Source organism: Trachemys scripta, chromosome 4 (genome assembly GCF_013100865.1).
Source record: "Trachemys scripta elegans isolate TJP31775 chromosome 4, CAS_Tse_1.0, whole genome shotgun sequence".
NCBI classification, from domain to species: Eukaryota; Metazoa; Chordata; order Testudines; family Emydidae; genus Trachemys; species Trachemys scripta.
Window position 1 is genome coordinate 16,363,212 of NC_048301.1, and position 21,049 is coordinate 16,384,260.

General features: G+C 42.4%; 1 protein-coding gene across 1 annotated transcript in view; it reads left to right on the forward strand.

Annotated features, from left to right (window-relative positions):
- MTHFD1 (methylenetetrahydrofolate dehydrogenase, cyclohydrolase and formyltetrahydrofolate synthetase 1) overlaps nucleotides 1-21,049 on the forward strand; it is a 70,224-nt gene that overhangs the window by 11,890 nt on the left and 37,285 nt on the right. Inside the window, exons 2-10 of the mRNA XM_034768052.1 lie at nucleotides 1,029-1,113; nucleotides 8,873-8,932; nucleotides 10,989-11,042; nucleotides 11,411-11,547; nucleotides 11,770-11,870; nucleotides 12,273-12,409; nucleotides 13,855-13,966; nucleotides 18,475-18,602; nucleotides 20,649-20,746. Coding sequence (XP_034623943.1) covers nucleotides 1,029-1,113; nucleotides 8,873-8,932; nucleotides 10,989-11,042; nucleotides 11,411-11,547; nucleotides 11,770-11,870; nucleotides 12,273-12,409; nucleotides 13,855-13,966; nucleotides 18,475-18,602; nucleotides 20,649-20,746 — 912 coding nt within the window. The remainder of the gene's footprint in view (nucleotides 1-1,028; nucleotides 1,114-8,872; nucleotides 8,933-10,988; nucleotides 11,043-11,410; nucleotides 11,548-11,769; nucleotides 11,871-12,272; nucleotides 12,410-13,854; nucleotides 13,967-18,474; nucleotides 18,603-20,648; nucleotides 20,747-21,049) is intronic.

The following is a 21,049-nucleotide window of genomic DNA, read 5'->3' on the forward strand; positions in this document are numbered from 1 at the left end:
TCCCTTCTGCAGCAGGAATCCCATGCTGCCATATTGAATGAGCTCCTGTCCATTTCTGTCATGGAAGTGGGGCATTGGAGCTGGAGCAGTGGCTCAGGCTCTGGCCCTACATGATCATGTGTCTGAGACTTAGCAGGGTTCCTCTTAATGGTGACCTGGTCCCTGATTATTTTAGTTAGTGTTTTTCCTGTAACACCCATCACCATGGTATCTGAGCACTTCACAGACATAAACCAACTGACTCTCGCAACAGCCCTGTCAGCTAGGGAAGTGCTGGTGCTAGTTTGGGAACTGCAGCAGCATTCTTCTGTCCAGTATCATATCCGTGGCCGTAGACACATCTAGAATGGAGTTCTGTGTGTTTAACCCATCAGATGTTTGGCGCCCGCACAGACCTCCCTCATGGGAAAACTGTGGATTGATCATAAACGTATACTTGGCGAGAAGTAGTTACTAGGCAGGCCTAGCAAAACCCTGAGTATACCACGTGAATCAGCTGCAAACTGAAACCTTAAATTTTTTCCCCAGCATCTGGATGAAGGACTAAATTCCTAGGCCATGAAGTTTGTTGTTGGTCTTGGTAGCTTGGCAGTCATGAGTAACTGGGGTACTCATCCTTATTACCAGTAGCTGTACACTTAGGCCAGATACTCACCTAATTCCCATTGATTTCTGTCTAAGTTAGTTATCTGAATACCTTTGAGGGTCTGGGCCTTAGAAACCTCCTTATATTTTGACTTGCTTTAGACTATTCTGATCATTCTCTCCCATGAAACAGGTTGGTAAGGTACTGAATGGAGTGGGCTGCAGACAGGTGTGATCGTACATTTTGGGTTAGGGAGTCAACATTGCCCTGGTGACTGTCTGCAATTTCAATTACATGCTTTAAACCTTTTATTTTTCCTGTGTCTTTTGAGTGCCATGCAACTGCTGTGAGGGTGAGAGAACGTAGAAGTATAGGGTGGGATTTTCAAAAGCCCAATTTCTTGGTTAATTTCTGTTTTTTTTTTTTCCCCCTCTTACCCCAGGCAAATAAGAGAGAGCCTGAAGACTCAAGTTGCTCAGATGAAGGAGAAAGTCCCTGGATTCAGACCAGGGCTTGCAATTTTGCAGGTATTGTTGCCTTCTTTAAAAACAAAACAAAAAAAAATGAAAAATCTCTTTTGTTCTAATGCTAATTGTAAGACCATGGAAAACTGATTGTCTTCACCTGAAACTACTCAGCAAAATAATGCTTTAAAACAAAAATTCCCAGTGAACACAATATAGCAATGTGATTATCTGTGTGTCTGTTACTGGTGCCCAAGAAAAGTTGTTCCCCCCCCCCCCCCCCCAAGCCCCTCTGACCTTCCCCCACAATCTGGCTTGATTTGTTTTCATTATCCTTCTTTTAATGTGGAAACACTTCACAAGTATAGACTGCTACACAATCCCTGTATTATCTACTAACAGCAAACCTCGCTAGTAGACTCTGTATCATGTCTTTTTACCTTATATGACGCCCAATGTACACCAGTTCTTGTAATTCCCACAAACATAGGTTGTTGCATCAGAAATCAACTTAATGATGTGAAGAGTATTTGGGTGATTGACTCAGTTCTTGCTGCTAGGGAATGTGAAAGAGAATCTAACATGAAAAAGTTCAGTTACTGTGAATGCAACAAAATTCTGCAAGCTGTAGTCTGGCTTTTCCATGGCACCCACCCAAACATAAAAGCCATCCTGCAACCCCAAATGGGAATATTAGCATGAGTAAAAGTACAGGCCTATATATTTGGCAGAATGCAGTGTCTTCTGTTGCCCTTGTGAAAAATTAAAGTTGTCTGGTCAGAAGCATTTTTCAATCTCAAATTGAGTAGCATAAAGAGCAGCTGTCATGTCGCAGGAATAAACGTTGTGGGTGGAGATAATTGATGGGATTTGAAATGAATGCTTACAGAAGTGGTCTCTGTCCTTGTCCATCCTCATTTATCTCTTGAAGAGCCCTCCTCTGCCATTGTCTGTCAGTTCTAGCAATCAGACTGTTATGTTGCACACACTGTACACAGAATGCTCTTCTCTTTCACTCCAAGGACCTGATAAGGATCTTAAATGTTATGTATGAAGAACTTCAGTCCTTTCTATTAGAAATCATAGAATATCAGGGTTGGAAGGGACCTCAGGAGGTCATCTAGTCCAATTCCCTGCTCAAAGCAGAACCAATCCCTAACTAAATCATCCCAGCCAGGGCTTTGTCAAGCCTGACCTTAAAAACCTCTAAGGAAGGAGATTCCACCACCTCCCTAGGTAACCCATTCCAGTGCTTCACCACCCTCCTAGTGAAAAAGTTTTTCCTAATATCCAACCTAAACCTCCCCCACTTGCAACTTGAGACCATTACTCCTTGTTCTGTCATCTGCAACCACTGAGAACAGTCTAGATCCATCCTCTTTGGAACCCCCTTTCAGGTAGTTGAAAGCAGCTATCAAATCCCCCTCATTTTTCTCTTCTGTAGACTAAATAATCCCAGTTCCCTCAGCCTCTCCTCACAAATCATGTGCTCCAGCCCCCTAATCATTTTTGTTGCCCTCCTCTGGACTCTTTCCAATTTTTCCACATCCTTCTTGTAGTGTGGGGCCCAAAACAGGACACAGTACTCCAGATGAGGCCTCACCAATGTCGAATAAAGGGGAATGATCACGTCCCTCGATCTGCTGGCAATGCCCCTACTTATACAGCCCAAATGCCGTTTGCCTTCTTGGCAACAAGGCCACACTGTTGACACATATCCAGCTTCTTGTCCACTGTAACCCCTAGGACCTTTTCTGCAGAACTGCTGCCTAGCCATTCGGTCCCTAGTCTGTAGCAGTGCCTGGGATTCTTCCGTCCTAAGTGCAGGACTCTGCACTTGTCCTTGTTGAACCTTATCAGATTTCTTTCGGGCCAGTCCTCCAATTCATCTAGGTCCCTCTGTATCCGATCCCTACCCTCCAGCGTATCTACCTCTCCCACCAGCTTAGTGTCAACTGCAAACTTGCTGAGGGGGCAATATAAAGCCCTACTGAGAGTGGCTGAATTATCTGCCTCTTTATCTTTATGTATCAATCAAAGTACAAACCTCTTCACAACTGGGGCACAAAAGTAGCTGACCTCTGTACACTGCAATCACCTGGCTTCAGATAACGTCCCGACGCTTTCATTTTGGCTGCTCCAGACTGAAGGATTGAAGCAGAATTGTACAAAACCACTTGTTAGTTTGAAAGTTATTTATCAGGCTCACTCGCCAGAAGAACATCCCCAAAACATCTGGAAGATTTAAGTTCATTCTTCAGATTATTAGCAGCTTGGATAGCATCAGCTAGTGTTACTGCACTGCATAGCACACTGATAGACTAGCCTTGTCCATGCTGTGCATGGTAAGAAATTGCAGGCCATAGTGTTTTCTAAGCTTGCCAGTAATTTGCTACTGGAATAGCTTGTAGTTTCTATATCTGAATGAAGTAGGGCTTTATATTTTTGTAGCAGCTTGGCCGAGAGAAGAGCTTCTTTGTTATACATAGGATAATTCTCTATCTCTTCAATCAGCTGATAAAATGCAGTGTCATAAGGTGGCCGTATTGTTGGAGTGTAACTAGATGGTTTTGCTTTAAGATTTGTTTTACTCGAGTAGGAAGAAAGGCATGTTGAGTGGTAAGCTGCATCCTTGCCAATCAAGTCTTCCACAGATGTCTGCGCAACATGTCATCATCTCCTTGTTGAAGTGCTGCATCTCTTAGATTGGTTGCTTACTCAAATGTTTCTATTTTTAGAAGTGTTGTCTTATATTTTGTGTGTTTTTTTTTTTTTTTTTCAAGCAAACAGTACAACAGAACCAGTAGTTGGAGGGCATGCTTGCTCTGGTGGCTATAGAAGCAGGTGACCATGATGCTCTCTGATCAGGTTCAGAGTCTGTTTTCTTTCTTGGGTTCAGCACAACTGTGACGTGCTAAATTCATATTGTGTATTTCTGAAAGCAACTCCTATGTTAGAGTGTTGATGGCACATCATCTAAACTAGAAAACTCATCCAGTAGCCACCAGTACAATTCATCTCTCCTGGCTTCTGCTGCCAGCATCACAGACTTCTGTCCAGCTCTGGTGGCTTTTGACAGTTTTGCATTCTTTTGAATTTATTGACAAATCACACATTTTTCACTTTTTTTTTTTTTTTTCTTTTTGATGTAAGCCTTAAACGGCTTGTATCCTCCATGTCTTCATATACTCTAACTTCTCTGTAGAGGTAAAATCGCCAAGTATATTGTTAACGTTATTACCACCATTTTTCATTTTGTACAAGTATAAGACTTGTGCTAAATTAGATACAAATTAGATCTATGTTAGTATCAAAAATGCCATTTTTGTTCATCAAGCACTTTTATTAAAGCCCAATATGAAGCTGTGTATTGTCATCTCTAACACTGATACTGACCTGTGAATAAGTGACACTAATTAAAAAACTAGTTTCTATACTATTTCAAATGCTAGTACTGTATGCATAGGCAATTACTAATGAAAACCTTCTACCAGGCAGATTAGCTGCTATGTTGTGTATACAAAAGCTTACAGCTGGAGAAGCATTACCAGGAATTCACATACCTTTATATCTACCCACTATGCAGTACAAACTGTGGGCATGCAATCTACTGCTGGTGCTCAGCCTACGGTGTGAGATTGATCTGGTCAGCAAATTTCAATTGAAAATATAGAAAACTATTCTAATCCCTTGGGAGATACTTTGACAGCTAAGAATATGCAATGTGAAAACATGTCATCTTAATATATTGCAAAATGTTGATATTTGCCATTTTTGCCACATGCTAAACAGCATCCTCATTTCTGGGGAAAAAAAACTTGCCTATGCAATGCCAATGAAAGTCTTTTTAATACATTGTCATTTGATAGCTTTGAGCAATAAACACCACATTAAGGTGTTCAAATTAACTTAAACGTAAAAATCTGTGGTCAGTAATGTTGCAGTGTATTTGAAACTGCAAAAAATGATACTTTATTTTGGGGACCATTGTTTCACTTTGCCTATAGGTTTAGGGCACCATTTAACAGCTCCACATTTTATCTCATCTAAACATACAGAAAATAAGATTTCAAATGACATATGATGTGGGTGTGTGTAGAGTGGATACATTAAACATATGGCCCTTTATGGAGAATTGCCACACGCCCGTTAGTGAAGAATTCCCTACTGATGTACCTCAGCCCTGCATTGTCTCGGAGAAATTCAGCCCTCATAGTCCATTCAGTCCTTGGCCTCGCTGAGACTTACAAGGATGCCAGATGTGATGGTGGTTTCTATGGTAGGTTTACTAGACTGGTGCCACCAACCTGTTTCATATAGACTAGCAAACGGCATTTTACAGCTGCAAAACCCCATATCTATTAATAATCTCCTGAGCCATCTGTCTTGCAGCTGTTTGATTTAACAGTGCAGGGGGATTAATTGCAGGTGGGCAGGGAAATTCTTCCTGATCTGTGTAGATTCTCATGTATTTATCTCCATTTTATTAGGTTATATTGGATACTATACATGACCATTTTTGTTCATGAACAAAATCTCAGGCTTTACACTGAAAGTAGAATTTGAATATTCTCTTTCCTGCACTAAAAATAGGCGTTTTCTATTTCTTCATGTCTCCCACTACCACCGCCACATTTTCTTCCCTTCTGCCCCTACGTGGAAATGCCCTTAATAAGCTGGTCTGCAAAGCTGCTCCCCAAACAATTACACTTCTTAAGATCCATTGCTGATGTAGCTTCTCTACAAGAAATTAGCCAGCTGTGGGAGTTGGGGATATAGTTTGATAAAAATCAAGACAAGTGCCACTCATCACCATGGCCATTTTCCTTGTTTCCGTGCCCCCCCACCTTTCTTTAGGCAGCAGGCTCTTCCAAGCAGGGACACTGTCTTTGTATAGGGCTGCCAGGTTTTGCTCCAGTAATACAAGTAATAATTATTGCCTGTTACAGTTTTATGTGGGGAGCAGAGTTAGCCATCTGTAATCCTATCATTAGGCAGCAGCATTTCTGGAGTTCACCCTGTTGTCCACTGGAGTCTTGCCAGCTCTCCCTGATATTATGCTTGCTACAGGGAGTCTTTCTTTGACAAATTAGGCTGGAGTATGCATCCTGCTTTCTGAAGCCTGGCAGCACTGTAATGACCTGATACCAAGAATTACAAGCTTGTGTCTCACGTCACTTTCTCTTACATTCTGTGCTCGGCTTTGGTTATTTACAGCACGATGATGTTGGAAAACTGTCAGTGGAAATTTTGAAAGAAACAAGCGGCATAAAATGCCCAATACCCATTAGCTTGGGGCACCTTGCTGCCATATATGCCTTTGAAAATCCATAAAAATGCACCCATATAGATGTATACACTAGGGCTGTCAAATTATTTTAAAAAATCACAATCACAAGATTAAAAAAAAGAGTAGTGATTAATTGCAGTTTTAATCACACTATTAAACAATAATAGAAAACCAATTTAAATTTATGATACATATTTTTGGATGTTTTTCTATATTTTCAAATATATTGATTTCAATTACAACACGATGCAAAGTGTGCAGTGCTCACTTTATATTATTTTTTTATTACAAATATTTGCTTCGACTTTTTTTAAAATATTTTTTACAATGCATGAATGGGCATATGAATGTTTAGCACATCTGGCATGTAAATACCTTGCAACACCGGCTACAACAGTGCCATGCAAATGCCTTTTCTCACTTTCAGGTGATGTAAATAAGAAGGGGATAGCTTCTGATTTGTTTACATTTATCTCCTGTAAATGTAAACAAACTTGTTTGTTTAGTGATTGGGTGAACAAGAAGCAGGACTGAGTGGACTTGTAGACTCTAAAGTTTTACATTGTTCTGGTTTTGAGTGCAGTTACATAGAAAAAAAATTCTACATTGGTAAGTTGCACTTTCATAATAAAGAGATTGCACTACAGCAGTGGTTCTCAACTAGGGGTACACGTACTCCTGGGGGTACGCAGAGGTCTTCCAGGGGGTTACATCAGCTCATTTAAATATTTCCCTAGTTTTACAACAGGCTACATAAAAAGCACTAGCAAAATCCGTACAAATTAAGATGTCATACAGACAATGATTTTATACTGCTCTACATACTATACACTGAAATATAAGTACAATATTTATAGTACACTTGATTAATTTTATAATTGGTAAAAATGAGAAAGTAAGCAATTTTTCAGTAATAGTGTGCTGTGTCACTTTTATATTTTTATGTCTTATTTATGTAAGCAAATAGTTTTTAATTGAGGTGAAACTTGGGGGTGCGCAAGACCAATCAGACTCCTGAAAGGGGTCCAGTAGTCTGGAAAGGTTCAGAGCTACTGCACTACAGTACTTGAATGAGGTGAATTAAAAACACTATTTCTTTTTGTTGATCTTTTTTACAGTGCAAATATTTGTATTCAAAAGTTATAAGATAAAATGAGCGCTGTACACTTTTATTCTGAGTTGTAATTGAAATCAATATATTTGAATATGTAGAAAAACATCCAAAAATATTTATAATTCATTTAAATTGGTATTCTGTTATTGTTTAACAGTGTGATTAAAACTGTGATTAATCATGGCTATTTTTAATCTATTTAATTTGTTTTTCATTAATTACTTGAGTTAACTACGATTAATTGACAGCCTAATATACACACATAATTAGACTTCATGTTCATATTAAATAGGCCCAACTTGCCTAATGGCCTTAATCAAGTAACTGGGTGTTTCATATATGAAATGAGCTCAATTCAGAATTGATATATGATCACTCGGCTAGCGGTGAATCTCTCCCAGCATGGACATCCTCCTGAAGCCCCCAGGAGCAGTGCAGTCCGGATCTTGAGCCATTGCTCCAACACTAAAGGACATGCAGATATATTAGTGTGTTTTGCATACAAGTAGCCAGGCAAGGGAGATGCTGCTTAAATATGTGCAGCGACAAGGTTTGCCATATCGAGAGGGGCATCATCAGTGAAGTGAAGACCAGAGGTTTGATTGTGTGCATGTAATCTGAGCTCCTACTTTGAACTGACGTAGAAGCCGAGTATCTGAGCTTAAATCTTGCTCTTTTCGGATGGTGGGGTTTCTTCCCTGCATGCTCTGACTCTGGTGGAAATTTGACATGAGCACATATCAGTATTGTATGCTGTCAGACAAGGAAGTCAAGAGTGACTTCTCTTGTCTCCTCACTGTCTCAGGACCTCTACCCTCAATTAGAGGAAGCAAATATCTGGTGACTCTTTTAGTGTGGAATTGTTGTTGGTTTCACTGCATACAGAGCAGTGGTTCACATCAGATCTAGCCTCTAATTCGTGAGTCCAAAAACTCTCTTATATTTAAACTGTGCTTCGTAGCCAGTAACTCTACATAGTGTGTTCTGCAATATGGGAAGTTGCTGTCTTCTGATCAGTGATCAATAAGGCTGAAAGATCCTGGGAGTGCTATTGGGTATAAAGCTATGTCTGTATTTGCAAGTCACGTTAATGCATTTTAGATCTTTCTTTTTCAGGAAAGAGACTGGGCAGTTTTCTCTGCTTTGGAATGTACCATATTAAAGGCTTTCAAAAGCCATAAATGGCTGCTACTTAGGTAAACAGTTTGGCTAGTTTTCTATCTTTCACTTAAAAGGACATTTCCCATTAGCTCTGTCTGGCTGTATTCTTTTGCTATAGGAAGACTCTTGAGTCACGCTATCCCTATAATATAACTACAGTTGAACAAAAGAACAGTCATTCAAATTCAGATATATATTTCTGTCTGTCTGTAGCTCTGCTTTCCATTGTGATTTGTCTCTGTCCTTTCACCCTCTAGGTTGGGGATCGGGATGATTCAAATATCTACATTAGTATGAAGCTGAAGGCTGCTGCTGAGGTAATGCCTAGGTCATAACTTTAATTTTCTTCGTAAATACACCTCTACCCTGATTTAACGCGGTTCTTGGGAGCCAAAAAATCTTACTGCGTTATAGGTGAAACTGCGTTATATCGGGTAGGGAAGGTTCCTTGTCCCCTGACTGCCCCCTGACACCCTCTGCCCCTTATCCAATGCCTCAGCCCCAGCCCAGCACCCTTAACACGCCGCTCAGAGCAGCATGTCGGAGCCGTCCCTAGAAGGGTGCGGGGTCCGGAACAAATTAGCCTTCCCGCTAGTCTCCTCACCGTCCACCCAGCGCTCCCGCCCGCCCAGCCACCGCTCATCTCCTCACCCCACCTACCTGCCCACAGCTCGCCTCCCCGCTAGTCTCCTCATGGTCAGTCTGGCGCACCTCCCTGCCCAACTACCGCTCTCCTGCTCGCCGTCTTCCTGCCTGCCTGCCTCCACACCCCTCGCCTGCCTGCCACTCACCTCCCCATTCGCCGCCTCATCCTGCTTGCCCACCTGCCTCCCGCCTGTCTCCCACCCTTAACATGCCGCTCAGAGCAGCGTGTCGGAGCCAGACACGCTGATCTGCCAGAGCCCGCAACCCCGCTCCCCAGAGCGCTGCTTTACCACGTTATATCCGAATTCGTGTTGTATCAGGTTGCGTTATATCGGGGTACCCCACACATACCAGGTAATAAAAACATGCCTTTAAAGCCCTCCATATACCTATACCTAATGTAGACAAGCTGCACTGATATAAACTGGGGCTTGCACTGGTGTGGCTTACTCTGGCAATATCAATGTAGTTAGCTGGTGCAAATGTTTATAGTGTAGACAAGCTCTTAGTTTCCATGTGCCCACTGCACTGTTCTGTCCTCTGGCCTAGCGAACCCCTAGACTCCTGCTCTTTATACCTCATGAAGGTGTATACCTGCAGTTGCTTTATTTCAACTCATTGCCCAAAAACAATGAGGAGTCCGGTGGCATCTTAAAGACTAACAGATTTATTTGGGCATAAGCTTTCGTGGGTAAAAAACCCACTTCTTCAGATGCCTGGAGTGAAAATTACAGATGCAGGCATAAATATACTGACACGTGAAGAGAAGGGAGTTACCTTACAAGAGGTATGTCTACACTTACAGAGTTTACCAGTGTTGACAGGGCCAATTCTATCAGGGTGGATGTGGTCCACTCCCAATAACTGATGAGGAGGTGTCAATACAAAGAGAGGGAAAATTGCTTTTGTAGTGAGCCAGCCACTCCCAGTCCCTATTTAAGCCCAAATTAATGGTGTTAAATTTTCAAATGAATTGTAACTCTGCAGTTTCTCTTTGAAATCTGTTTTTGAACTTTTTTGTTCAAGTATGGCTACTTTTAAATCTGTTATAGAATGTCCAGGAAAATTGTAGTGTTCCCCTACTGGCTTTTGTATGTTACCATTCCTGATAAGGTAACTCCCTTCTCTTCATGTGTCAGTATATTTATGCCTGCATCTGTAATTTTCACTCCAGGCATCTGAAGAAGTGGGTTTTTACCCACGAAAGCTTATGCCCAAATAAATCTGTTAGTCTTTAAGATGCCACCGGACTCCTCATTGTTTTTGTGGATACAGACTAACATGATACTTGTATGCTACAGTACACCCTGCCTTGTGGAAGGGGAAATTGGCTCCTGTTGTCCAAGATGATGGCTGATGTCTTGTTGCCTTTTGCTAGCATTCCAGAGCAGTGTCATTTTTGTCATTGCTAGTACAGCAGCCGCTATCAGGCTGAATTGACATCCCATAACTAAAGATTCTCTTTGTTTTGTAACCTATGTTACAATATGGGGCAATAAAAACAATGACAGAAAAGTTAATTAGGTGGGGTACTAATCTTGATCTTCTCTTTGGCTTATGTACTTCCGAGTAACAGGACTTTATTGCTTGTCCCTCGGTCAGACTAGAAAGCATGATGGATTCTATCATAAGCCTGGGCTGGAATGAGAGAACTGCCACGCTGTTTTTACATATTGCCTCTTACGTCAGTTAGAAAACCAGATCACTTCTGAGTTCTCTCTTTTGCAGATTGGGATCAATGCCAATCACATTAAGCTGCCAAACACTGCAACAGAAGCTGAGGTAAGTGACTTGGTCAGTCTCGTTAAGAAGCCCTTAATTTTGGTTTGGTATTAAAAAGATAAGATGTATGTATTTCTTTGACCTATGTTTTTATATAAAGAAACACTTGCCTTTAAGGGGTGACTCATGCAAAAAGAACAGAGATCACCAAATGCGGCAAATTTTTAAAGAATTTAATCTAGAGGTTTCTGAAAAGACAAATCCACAAGTAATTTTACATTTTTATATGGGAGAACTAAATATTTTGTATGTGTGTGGTGTTCCCAAATTCTATCCAGCCAGAAAATGCAACATTCAAGTACGTGCACCAGACGTGTTTAAATTTATAATTCTTAATGTTTTTATCCTGTCCCACCTTAAATATATAGGTGCTGAGGTGCATCACTGTTTTGAATGAAGACCCTGCAGTTCATGGATTTATAGTACAATTGCCTCTAGATACAGATAAACCCATCAGTACAGAGAAAGTGACCAATGCTGTTACACCTGAAAAGGATGTAGATGGGTAAGCTGATTTTGCAGTTGGAGGGTAATTGTTTTAGCATACAACTTGCTCTCTTTCTTTTTTTACCCTATCTGCTTAAAGTAATGATTCTAAATTTAACAAATAACTTTAAAATATATAAATATTGGTGTTATGGAAACTGATCATTTCCCAGTTAGTGTAACTTTAAGATCCTATTCCTGGCACATACATACCATTGTCCCCTCCCTTCATATACTTTAGGTTAACTAGCATCAATGCTGGGAAACTGTCCAGAGGTGACCTTAGAGACTGCTTCATCCCCTGTACACCCAAAGGATGCATGGAGCTTATCAGACAGACAGGTAAGTAATTAAAGTATATTGGGGGGACTGATGGTTCTCCTTAGACCTGTCCTCATTATTGATGAGTACATTGTGTGTCAGTCCCTTGATGAGCTGAAAAATTATGCTTAGTATACAGTATATTATAGCCTTTTCTAAAAGCACTAGTTTTCCTCTGTCCCTCCACCCCACTAGGAAAGGCGATTTCTTAAAACTCTCCACCTTCCACTTCTTGACCTTCAAAGCCCCATCGCATAGACAGCTGTGTTTTCTAGCCCAGGATGACTAATTGTGACTTTCCTAAGAGCATGGCTGGATCTATGCTGACTAATGGCTCTAGAATAAAGTTGAATTAATTGGCAGCTGGGATGCGCCCAGGTTGTTTGGACTGCTAACCTAAAACTGAATCTTATTATGTTTCAGGCATCCAAATTGCAGGTAAAAAAGCAGTGGTGATTGGACGCAGTAAGATAGTCGGTGCTCCAATGCATGACCTTCTTCTCTGGAGCCATGCAACTGTAACCACTTGCCACACAAAAACTGCAGCATTGGCTGAGGAGGTAAGGACAGGGTGTTTATTTAGACCCTGTACAATATATACACATGCCTGTCTCTTTCCACAAATGAGTTTGCAAAAGCCTGTACTTTAGAAGCCTCTATTAAGACTAACTCCCAAAAAGGTTTTTCACAGAGGTCTTTACAATTGCTCATGAGCCTGGTCCCATTTTCCTGCTCAACAGCAAGAGTAAATCACAGCAATGGTGTGGTGGCTGTATTGCCACCTACTTGGATTTTTCCAGACAATTGACACGCTTCAGTGATGAAGCAAAAGAGTGGATGTGTATGAATGTAACACAGATCAGAAAAGCTGCAGTGCTCTATGATACTGTAAAACAGAACTCGGGTATTCCTATGGTGTTTAAAGTGGGGATAACAAAACTGACCCAACCTCACAGGGTTGTTGTTAGGCTTATTAATGGTTTAAGTGCAAAGTATTAATAAAATCTCAAATATAAATCTTCTCCCTTTTAATATAAAGAAAAATCAAAAAGATAACTTCCTATGAAAAACTAGATGGGGTAAAGTAAGTATTGAAATGACCCTCATAATAGATTTCTGTTCGCATCTTTAACTATAGAGCTTTGACCAGGTCTGCCAGTCATATCAATATGGTCTAAGTGAGTGGTAATGCCAAATTACAGTGCATTTTGTGTTACGACCTCCTGAATGTTAAAAGAATAAATCCATAATAATGATTTGAGCCAGAAGACTGGGTTGCTAACATTGGTTGGTTTAGAGGAATGTGCAGGAGGTATGGCTGATGGCTTTCTGAGATGTTCTGGCTGTTTCTCCACCCAACCTAGTCTGAAAAGAACAGCTCTGCTGTAGGAAACAGTATGGGTTAACTTGAGGAAAAGAAAATGAATGTACAATAGTGTTAAGCATGGGCTGGTACATAGGGTCCTTGCCTAGGAGTTGGGACACATGGATTCTACTCCCACCTCTGCCACTCACCTGCTATGTGACCTTGAGCATGTCATTTAGCTTCTCTGTTCTGCCCCCTTTGTCTGTTTAGGTTGTAAGCTCTTCAGGGCAGGGACTCTCTCTCTCACTATATGTCTGTACAGTGTATGTGCCAGGCCCAGTGGAGTCCCCCTCCTGGTTGGAGCTTCTGTGTGCTATTGTAATACCAACAATAATAATGGATAGAACTCTGATCTGCATTAACAAAGATTAATGGTTATAAAGATCAAATAGAGTCAGCATGAGGTGGAAAGGTGACCTTCAGGTGCTCCTAATTTAACTCCCTGCCTCTGAATTCACAGTCACAAGGTCTTCAAAGTAGCCATAGAAATATTTCCTTCCCACCCATCCCTGGGCTTCAGGGAGGATTTTTGTTTTGTGTTGGGGACACTGTTGCTTTTTTGAAAATGCAAATGACTAAAACTAAACCAAAAATGACCTGCTTTGTATCTGCTGTAGTGACGCAGAGTTATTTTGATAGGTTAGTAAAGCTGATATCCTGGTGGTTGCGGCTGGTAAACCTGAAATAGTAAAAGGGGAATGGATTAAACCCGGTGCCGTAGTAATAGACTGTGGAATCAACTATATACCAGGTAAGCATGTGTGGGTGGGTGGGGGATATTACACCGTTGCTGCATCTTGATGGAGACCTCTACTTAAACTTGAAGGACTATTGTCTTGAAGCATAATATAATTTGCAAACCACTGGAGGGTCTGGCGGAAAATCATCTGGCTATGGATTTTTGTCTAGGGTTTAATTTAACTACTTTTTGTCACTTGTAAAGAAGAAACAGATGGTCTGGCTCATTCTAGTTTCCCCCTCCCCCCTCATTTTAAATCCAAGTTACAGGTATTACATGATATAGGAAATTAGTCACAGTCAAGCTGTCATCATACCTACGCCCCCAGGGCTTTTAAGAAGGTAGCTTTATAATTGATCAGTCATTTTGTTGCAATGTAATTATCTAATGGAAGGTAAAGACATTTCTCGCCTACAGCTCAGCTGTCTTGCCTCTTGCAGATGACATCTGAGTTTTTGTAGTTGAAAACATTAAGTCCTCTGCTTAACATAAAACTGCCCTTGCTGTTTGTTGTTATTTGATATATCTGTGCTGGGCCACCCAAACTTTGGCAATCTGTCAGGAACCAAAAAGCCATGCTTGATTTGCATAAAACAAAGCAGATTGCAGCCTCCCCTGTTAGCATGTTGCAAATAAAAATACTATTGTGTTCCCGGTATACCATTGTCTTGCCATTGTTTAAGAGCTTGAATGGACTGGACTGTATGTCTGAGAAGTTGGTCCTGATTTCCTTGATGATCACTTTTGTCTTTCTGACTTTAGAAATGTTTGGACCTAGCGCAGAATCACCTGTGGCAGTTCTATAGGCTGGCGCATTTGGGGAGATATGAGGCTTAGCAGAAAGCGCTTTAAAATGTATCCTGTGGAAATATTCCGTATTGAACACTAGTGTTCAGTCTTGGAAGCTACAGAGTTTTGCAAAGCTTCCACCTGCTTCTCCCCTCCTCATCACAGGCTTTAAAAGAACCCCTGGGAAATGCTGTGGAACCTTTGGGAAACCAGCGTGAGGATCATGATGCTAGAGGGGAAACAGTGGCTGCTTTGTCAGCTTCTCCAAGAAAAGCTCTTCCCAGAGTATGCTGCTGCTGGCCCATTGTCTGAGATTAACAGAATTCCTGTGCTCTGAATGCTAGGTAGAAAGTAGCACAAACTGGCCTCCAGTGGATGTAAGTGTTCCCAGCTAGATACACCTCTACCCCGATATAACACTGTCCTCGGGAGCCAAAAAATCTTACTGCGTTATAGGTGAAACCGCGTTATATCGAACTTGCTTTGATCCACCGGCGTGCGCAGCCCCGCCCCCCTCGGAGCGCTGCTTTACCGCGTTATATCCGAATTCATGTTATATTGGGTCGCGTTATATCAGGGTAGTAGTGTACCTGCAGAGAATGGGAATTGCAGCTCTGGGATTGAGAGAAAGCTGTTTGGCCTCAACACTGTGTATTGTATTATAACTGGTCTCCCTAGATGGGGAGGGCTGAGATGCAGCAAATTGTGGCCCAAAGGATGGAGATGCGGGGAGTGGCACCTCATCTGCATTGTTCCAGCCCTGCAGAAATCCTCTGTGAGAGGGGACAGAAGAGCAGTATTGGGGGTGGGCCACAGAATCAGCATAGTCTTTGCCCTCTTTCAAAAAAATCCCACAGGGCACTCTTGCTTACACTGCTTCCTGTCCACAGTTTGGAACCCTCCTTGAAGGGGTAGTTCTAGGTCCTGGGGAGCCTCTATTTGTGTGGGATGGGAGAGCTGGAAGATGGGGTGTATCAGTGATCCCCTGTATTGGGTGTCCTTGAACCTCAGTAGACTATTTGGAATCCATGAGTTTAGGACAAGCAGATTGCTGCAGCCAAGGAGAAGACCAATCAACACCCTGCCCTGGCCTGCTAGCAAGAACTTCAAGGAAACATTGAGTAGATGCTTGCATGTCCCTGGGCAGAGCTAACCCACTGGGGAATCAGTCTGGCCCTGTGAAATTGTACAGCAGTAGCATCCAACAGCGAATATCTTTACAACTGACTTTCAGAAGAAGAGCTCTGTGTAGCTCGAAGGCTTGTCTCTTTCACCAACAGAAGTTGGTCCAGTAAAAGATATCGCCTCGGCCACCTTGGCCTTCGAGGTGTTGAGTCTTTTATCCTGACGTGAGCAGTTCACTTTCAGGTGTGCAGATTTGACTGTGTACTCTGGGAAGGGGCCTTGTAGTCTCATATCTATAAAATGCCACCATTTAGTTTCTTTGACCTCTAGCTATTGAACTTTTTTGTCCTCTGATATTTTAGCAGTGAAGAAAATCTGTTGTATGTTTAGGAAGATGCAGTGTGTGTGTGTGTGTGTGTGTGGGAAGTATAGTGGAGAGGTGGGTTAGAGGATGACTGGGGGAGAACAGACAATAAAAGATCCTCTAACTGACCACTTCTTGAACCACAAGAGGGAAAATATTTTAAAGCTGGTCAAATAGTCACCATTTCCTCTTCATTTATATTATCTTGCAGACTTAGCTTCACAATAGAGAATAAAATGTGCTTCTCTGGCTTGCCTGTTTATCAGACCCAGATTAGGATGTTTTGTTTTGAGTGCATTATTTATCAATTGTTTGATTTTTGTTCTCAGGGACTGAGGCTTTGTTGCTGGTATGATTTGTAGTCATCCTTGGCATCCTTAGAAGAAAATGTAATTACATTATTTCCCTTTTGCATTCCTAATCAAGTTGCGCTTCAGGATGGGAAGCTGAATTATTCTGTAGCTCAGGCAGCAAGCTTGCAGATTACTAACAGTTGCTGTAGAAACAGGATTTAACAGCCATGACATGGTTCAGGCTTTGAACACAAGAAGGAAACTTGTCACTTAACACACAAATGTAGCAAAACTTCAAAACTGCTAGTTGTCAGTAACAGTGGTTGTAGAATTAGTGTTGACTTTAGTTGCTTTTGTTTTGACTTCCTTTTCAATTTTTCAGTCTCCTGTTGTTTTATATATTTTTTTCATAGTATTTATGTTAAAGCTTTTGATTATATTCTGTCCAACATTTATGTTGTACAGCCACATTGAAGTGCATGGAGCTGCACAAGAGCAACCGAGGGCAAAATGTGTCCCTCTGGTTATAATACTGCTTAATTGAAATTTCTTTCTGGTTTATTAAAAAAATAAATATTTCTGATATCTTGCTTTGAGATAAACTGGGAAGTGTAAACTTCTTTCAGATCAGATGTTTACATCCCTCTTCATGTAATGTCCTCTGCGTTCTAAACCACTGAAGTAAACATCCACCACTCTTGCAGAGAAAGTGAAAGCCACCATTTTGGTGTGCTACACCTAAAATTGAGTTCCTCTGCTGAGTAGGTGAATGAGTTCTGTTTCCAGACAGGTGAACCTCCCTGCCAACCTCACTTAATGCACAGTGAATTAAAAAAATCCCAAAACATATTGGCTGGACCATTCTGGACCATTTATTTATGGGGAAGGGTGGGGGATGGTGATTAACCTTTGCCAAATAGAGAAGAGAGACTTATTAGAGAAATAGAAATTTAAGATGTTTAAATGGAGGAGGGGGATTAAGTTGTATTTCAAGTTTAATTTGACTGGACACTAATCTAGTGATACTGCAGTATTGCTGGCCAACCATTTGAACAAAGCAAGAAACTGGGGGGAGAATGGAAACTCTGTCCTCTCTCTAAGGAGTGGTGAATTTCTTCAGTGTAAATCAACCAGTGTATGGCATGATACTTGCTCAAAATGGTTGAAGTGTAACTTGTGTTATAAACTGGTGTATTAGTATTCAGTTTCAGCTCCTGTCTCGTTATTTATAGCATGCTGGCAAGATTAAATGTTCTACCTAATTCCATCTCGTATTTTCAAGTCATGTGCCACACTTCATAGTATGTAATCACTTAAGTGCAGAACAGATCAGAGCCTCGGCTTGCTCTGAAATGCAGGAAATCTAATTTAACCTAAATATGAAGAGCAAAGGGAAATGTAGCTTCTTATTGCTGGAAAACATGTTCCTCCCCCACCCCTCACTGCTTCCAGTCTGACTGAAAGCTGTACTTCCAATTCAGGACAATTTCTAACAGCAGTATGGGGGGCTAAATGAGTTGGTGGGTTTAGTTCCACACCTCAGCTGCCCCTCCTGCTCCCACAAAGCCAGGACTTTGTGAGCACATGGTCCCTTCCCTTCCCTTCCCTTCCCAAAAGCACCATGTGATCTGGAGCCTTCTATGAAATTTCCCAGGTTTCATGTCCCTTTAAGGAAACCCCAGCACCCTCAAGGAAGTAGAGACTGCCTGTGTTCTACCTGGTCTCTGGGTAGATAGTGCTATTGATCCAGTCTGAGTTCACAATCCCTAAAATTACCCTTCGGGAAACAAAGAAATCTAACATTTTCCAGCTTGATCATTTTATCTCTTTGCTGCTTGCTGTGTGGCTGAACTTTCATTTCGATGTGTGCGAGCCCTCGTCCCAGTGGGAGTTCAGTCTCTTTTGTTTCAGTGAAATGCCCTGTGCATAACTTTATCTCCCCCTCCCAGACAGTACAAAGCCGAGTGGGAAAACGGTAGTAGGAGATGTGGCTTACAATGCAGCAAAGGAAAGAGCTTCATACATCACCCCCGTCCCTGGCGGTGTGGGACCTATGACTGTGGCCATGCTAATGCAGGTATGTGAACCACAGACAGAATGTGTCCTACCTCCCCTTTTTGTGCATTTGTATGACTAGCCAACTAACACACAGTAAATAACAGTGGGCATTTCTGGGGGTGGGTGAGTGCCTGGGAGAAGTTAGGCTGTGTGCCACTGGTCAAACATCCCACAGAAATGCCCTACACGGCTTTGTAGTGTATGCTCCTTGTGTGTGTTTGAGGTTTTGTTCGCTGTCTCTTTGCTTATGACTTCACTGACACGCATCATGTTACCTAACGGGGTTTGTCCCAAGAGTTGAGTGATTTCCCATGTCACTAGCCTGGTGCCTTGCATGCCCTCTTCCTGATGCTGTGAAAAGCAATCAAGGTTTGCAGTGGGCTTAATTCGCTAGAATCCTGGCAGAGGAAAGTCATCATCCCCCCGCCTCCAGAGAAGAGTTTCAACAGTGCAGGGGGACTGCAGCTCTAGCTTGTTGGGAGATGGCTCATGACTCCCAGGAACAGGGCCGGATTTAGAGACAGGTCACTGCCTGGGGCGCCAGACTTGGGGGCACGCCGGGCTCGGGAAGCTGTTTTTGTTAGACGCAAAAGGGAAAATAGAATTTTGAAGTAAAATGTTCCAGGTATTCTGTATGTGGATTCCCTTTTCACTAACCTAGAATGTTCTAGACCTTTGTAGAATCTCATGGAACCGTCCAGACTTTCTGAGAACTACGCTTTCCTTGAACCTCGTAGAATGTTGTCAGCCAGGCCCTCATGGGTATATAAGGGGCGGGGAGTCACCAGTCAGTGAGATATAAGAATGAAGTGAGAGCCCCAGCTGCAATATTGTGAACCTTATTTTATTGTGTAATTGTGAAAGGGTACTTGTGTTTTAAAACTCGAAGAGTGTAGGCAGCGACTAATAAAGGACGTATTTAATGGGAAGCTGTGCTTCAGTTCACGAGGGTAAAGGCAAGAAAAGCGACCTTTTGAACTAAAGGACTAGGGTTAACGTTCTAAGGCTGTCACCTACTGTAACATTATTTAATATTGGTCCACCCGATCATGGTGCCCAGTTCGATTTCTTCATGTTAGTACATTTCAGTTATTCTTAAAATGAAAAAGTTTCTATAAGCTTAAAGGAAATGAATACTTTTATTTGCTTATATATGACATGACTAAATACAGATTTACGGATCCTAGTGTGCAGATTTATCATATGACGGATAAATCACGCGTGCAAATCATGCATGAAAGTCGTGAAATGGGCTACAAATGCAATAAAAAATTTTAACAAATGGAGGGTGGGGTGCTGAAGTTGCTCCTTGCCTGGGGTGCCATTTGGCCTAGGGCCGGCCCTGCCAGGAACCCAGAGTGCCTGGAAAGTGGGCTGAACAGGCTTCGCTGGTGGGGCTCTTAGGGAGCACTAGCTGTAATTTTAAAACGAGCCATGAGGTGGCACAAGAAAGATAGCAGTAGCACAGCACCTGCCTTCAGAGGCTGCTCAAGACAATTAGCCGTCCTAGGCAAAACTTCAGGAGGCTACCGCCTCCTACCGCCTAGAACAGAGATTCTCAGCTGCAGGGGGGGGGAACGAGGGCGTAGGACTTTCTAGGGAGTGCAACAAGCCTTCTGGTGGCTTGGTGGTTATGATGGTGGGGGGCAAGTGCCAGGTCTCAATGACACTTAAATATGGCCTGGCCACCCCTCTGCCAAGAGAGGGGTGTGTGGCTGGGTCAAATTTGAGTGAGTGACATTGCAACCGGGCGTAAAGGGTCACAGCGCTGCTCAGGTTTGGTCCCGCCACCCTAGGCAGCTGCCCGGTTTGCCTACAGCTACAGCGGCCCCTGCCTGCCTTTGGGGGAGGGAGGAGGCAATGTGGGTGGGTGGGGAGGAAATAGGTCCAGTGTAAGCATTTTAAAAAGTCTCATTGAGAAATTTAGATAAACGGCTTTAATCAGAGCATTGGTCGCTGTCTGAGATAGAAGGGAGGGGGCTGGGCAGTCCTTTCTGAACCTGTGTTTATTAACCAACGTGATGCAACCTTTGTGACTAAACTGAGCCTTTTTATGCACGTTTAGAGCACAGTCGAGAGCGCACAACGTTTTCTAGAGCAATTCCAACCTGGGAAATGGAGCATCCAGTACAACCAGCTCCGCTTACGGACTCCTGTGCCAAGGTAACACTTCAAATAACCTACCGCTGGCTGTCTAGTAATGTCGTGTGTCTGTTCTTTGTTTTCTCTGGGGCTGTGTATGGGAATTCTCATGGCAGGTTTGTACGCAGGAGGGTAACTACGTGAGTTCATTCTAATTTTTAAAATTCCCAGCGTTTTGCAGAGGAAAGCATTCCCGTCCAATCCTGCAGAGTGCCATGTGCGACCAGGCTCCTTTGCCTGTCTGAGCCCCCTCAGTGGCATCGGGGCTTCAGACGGGCACACATCATGCTCCAGGACAGAGGCCTCGTTGTGTACAACGATGCA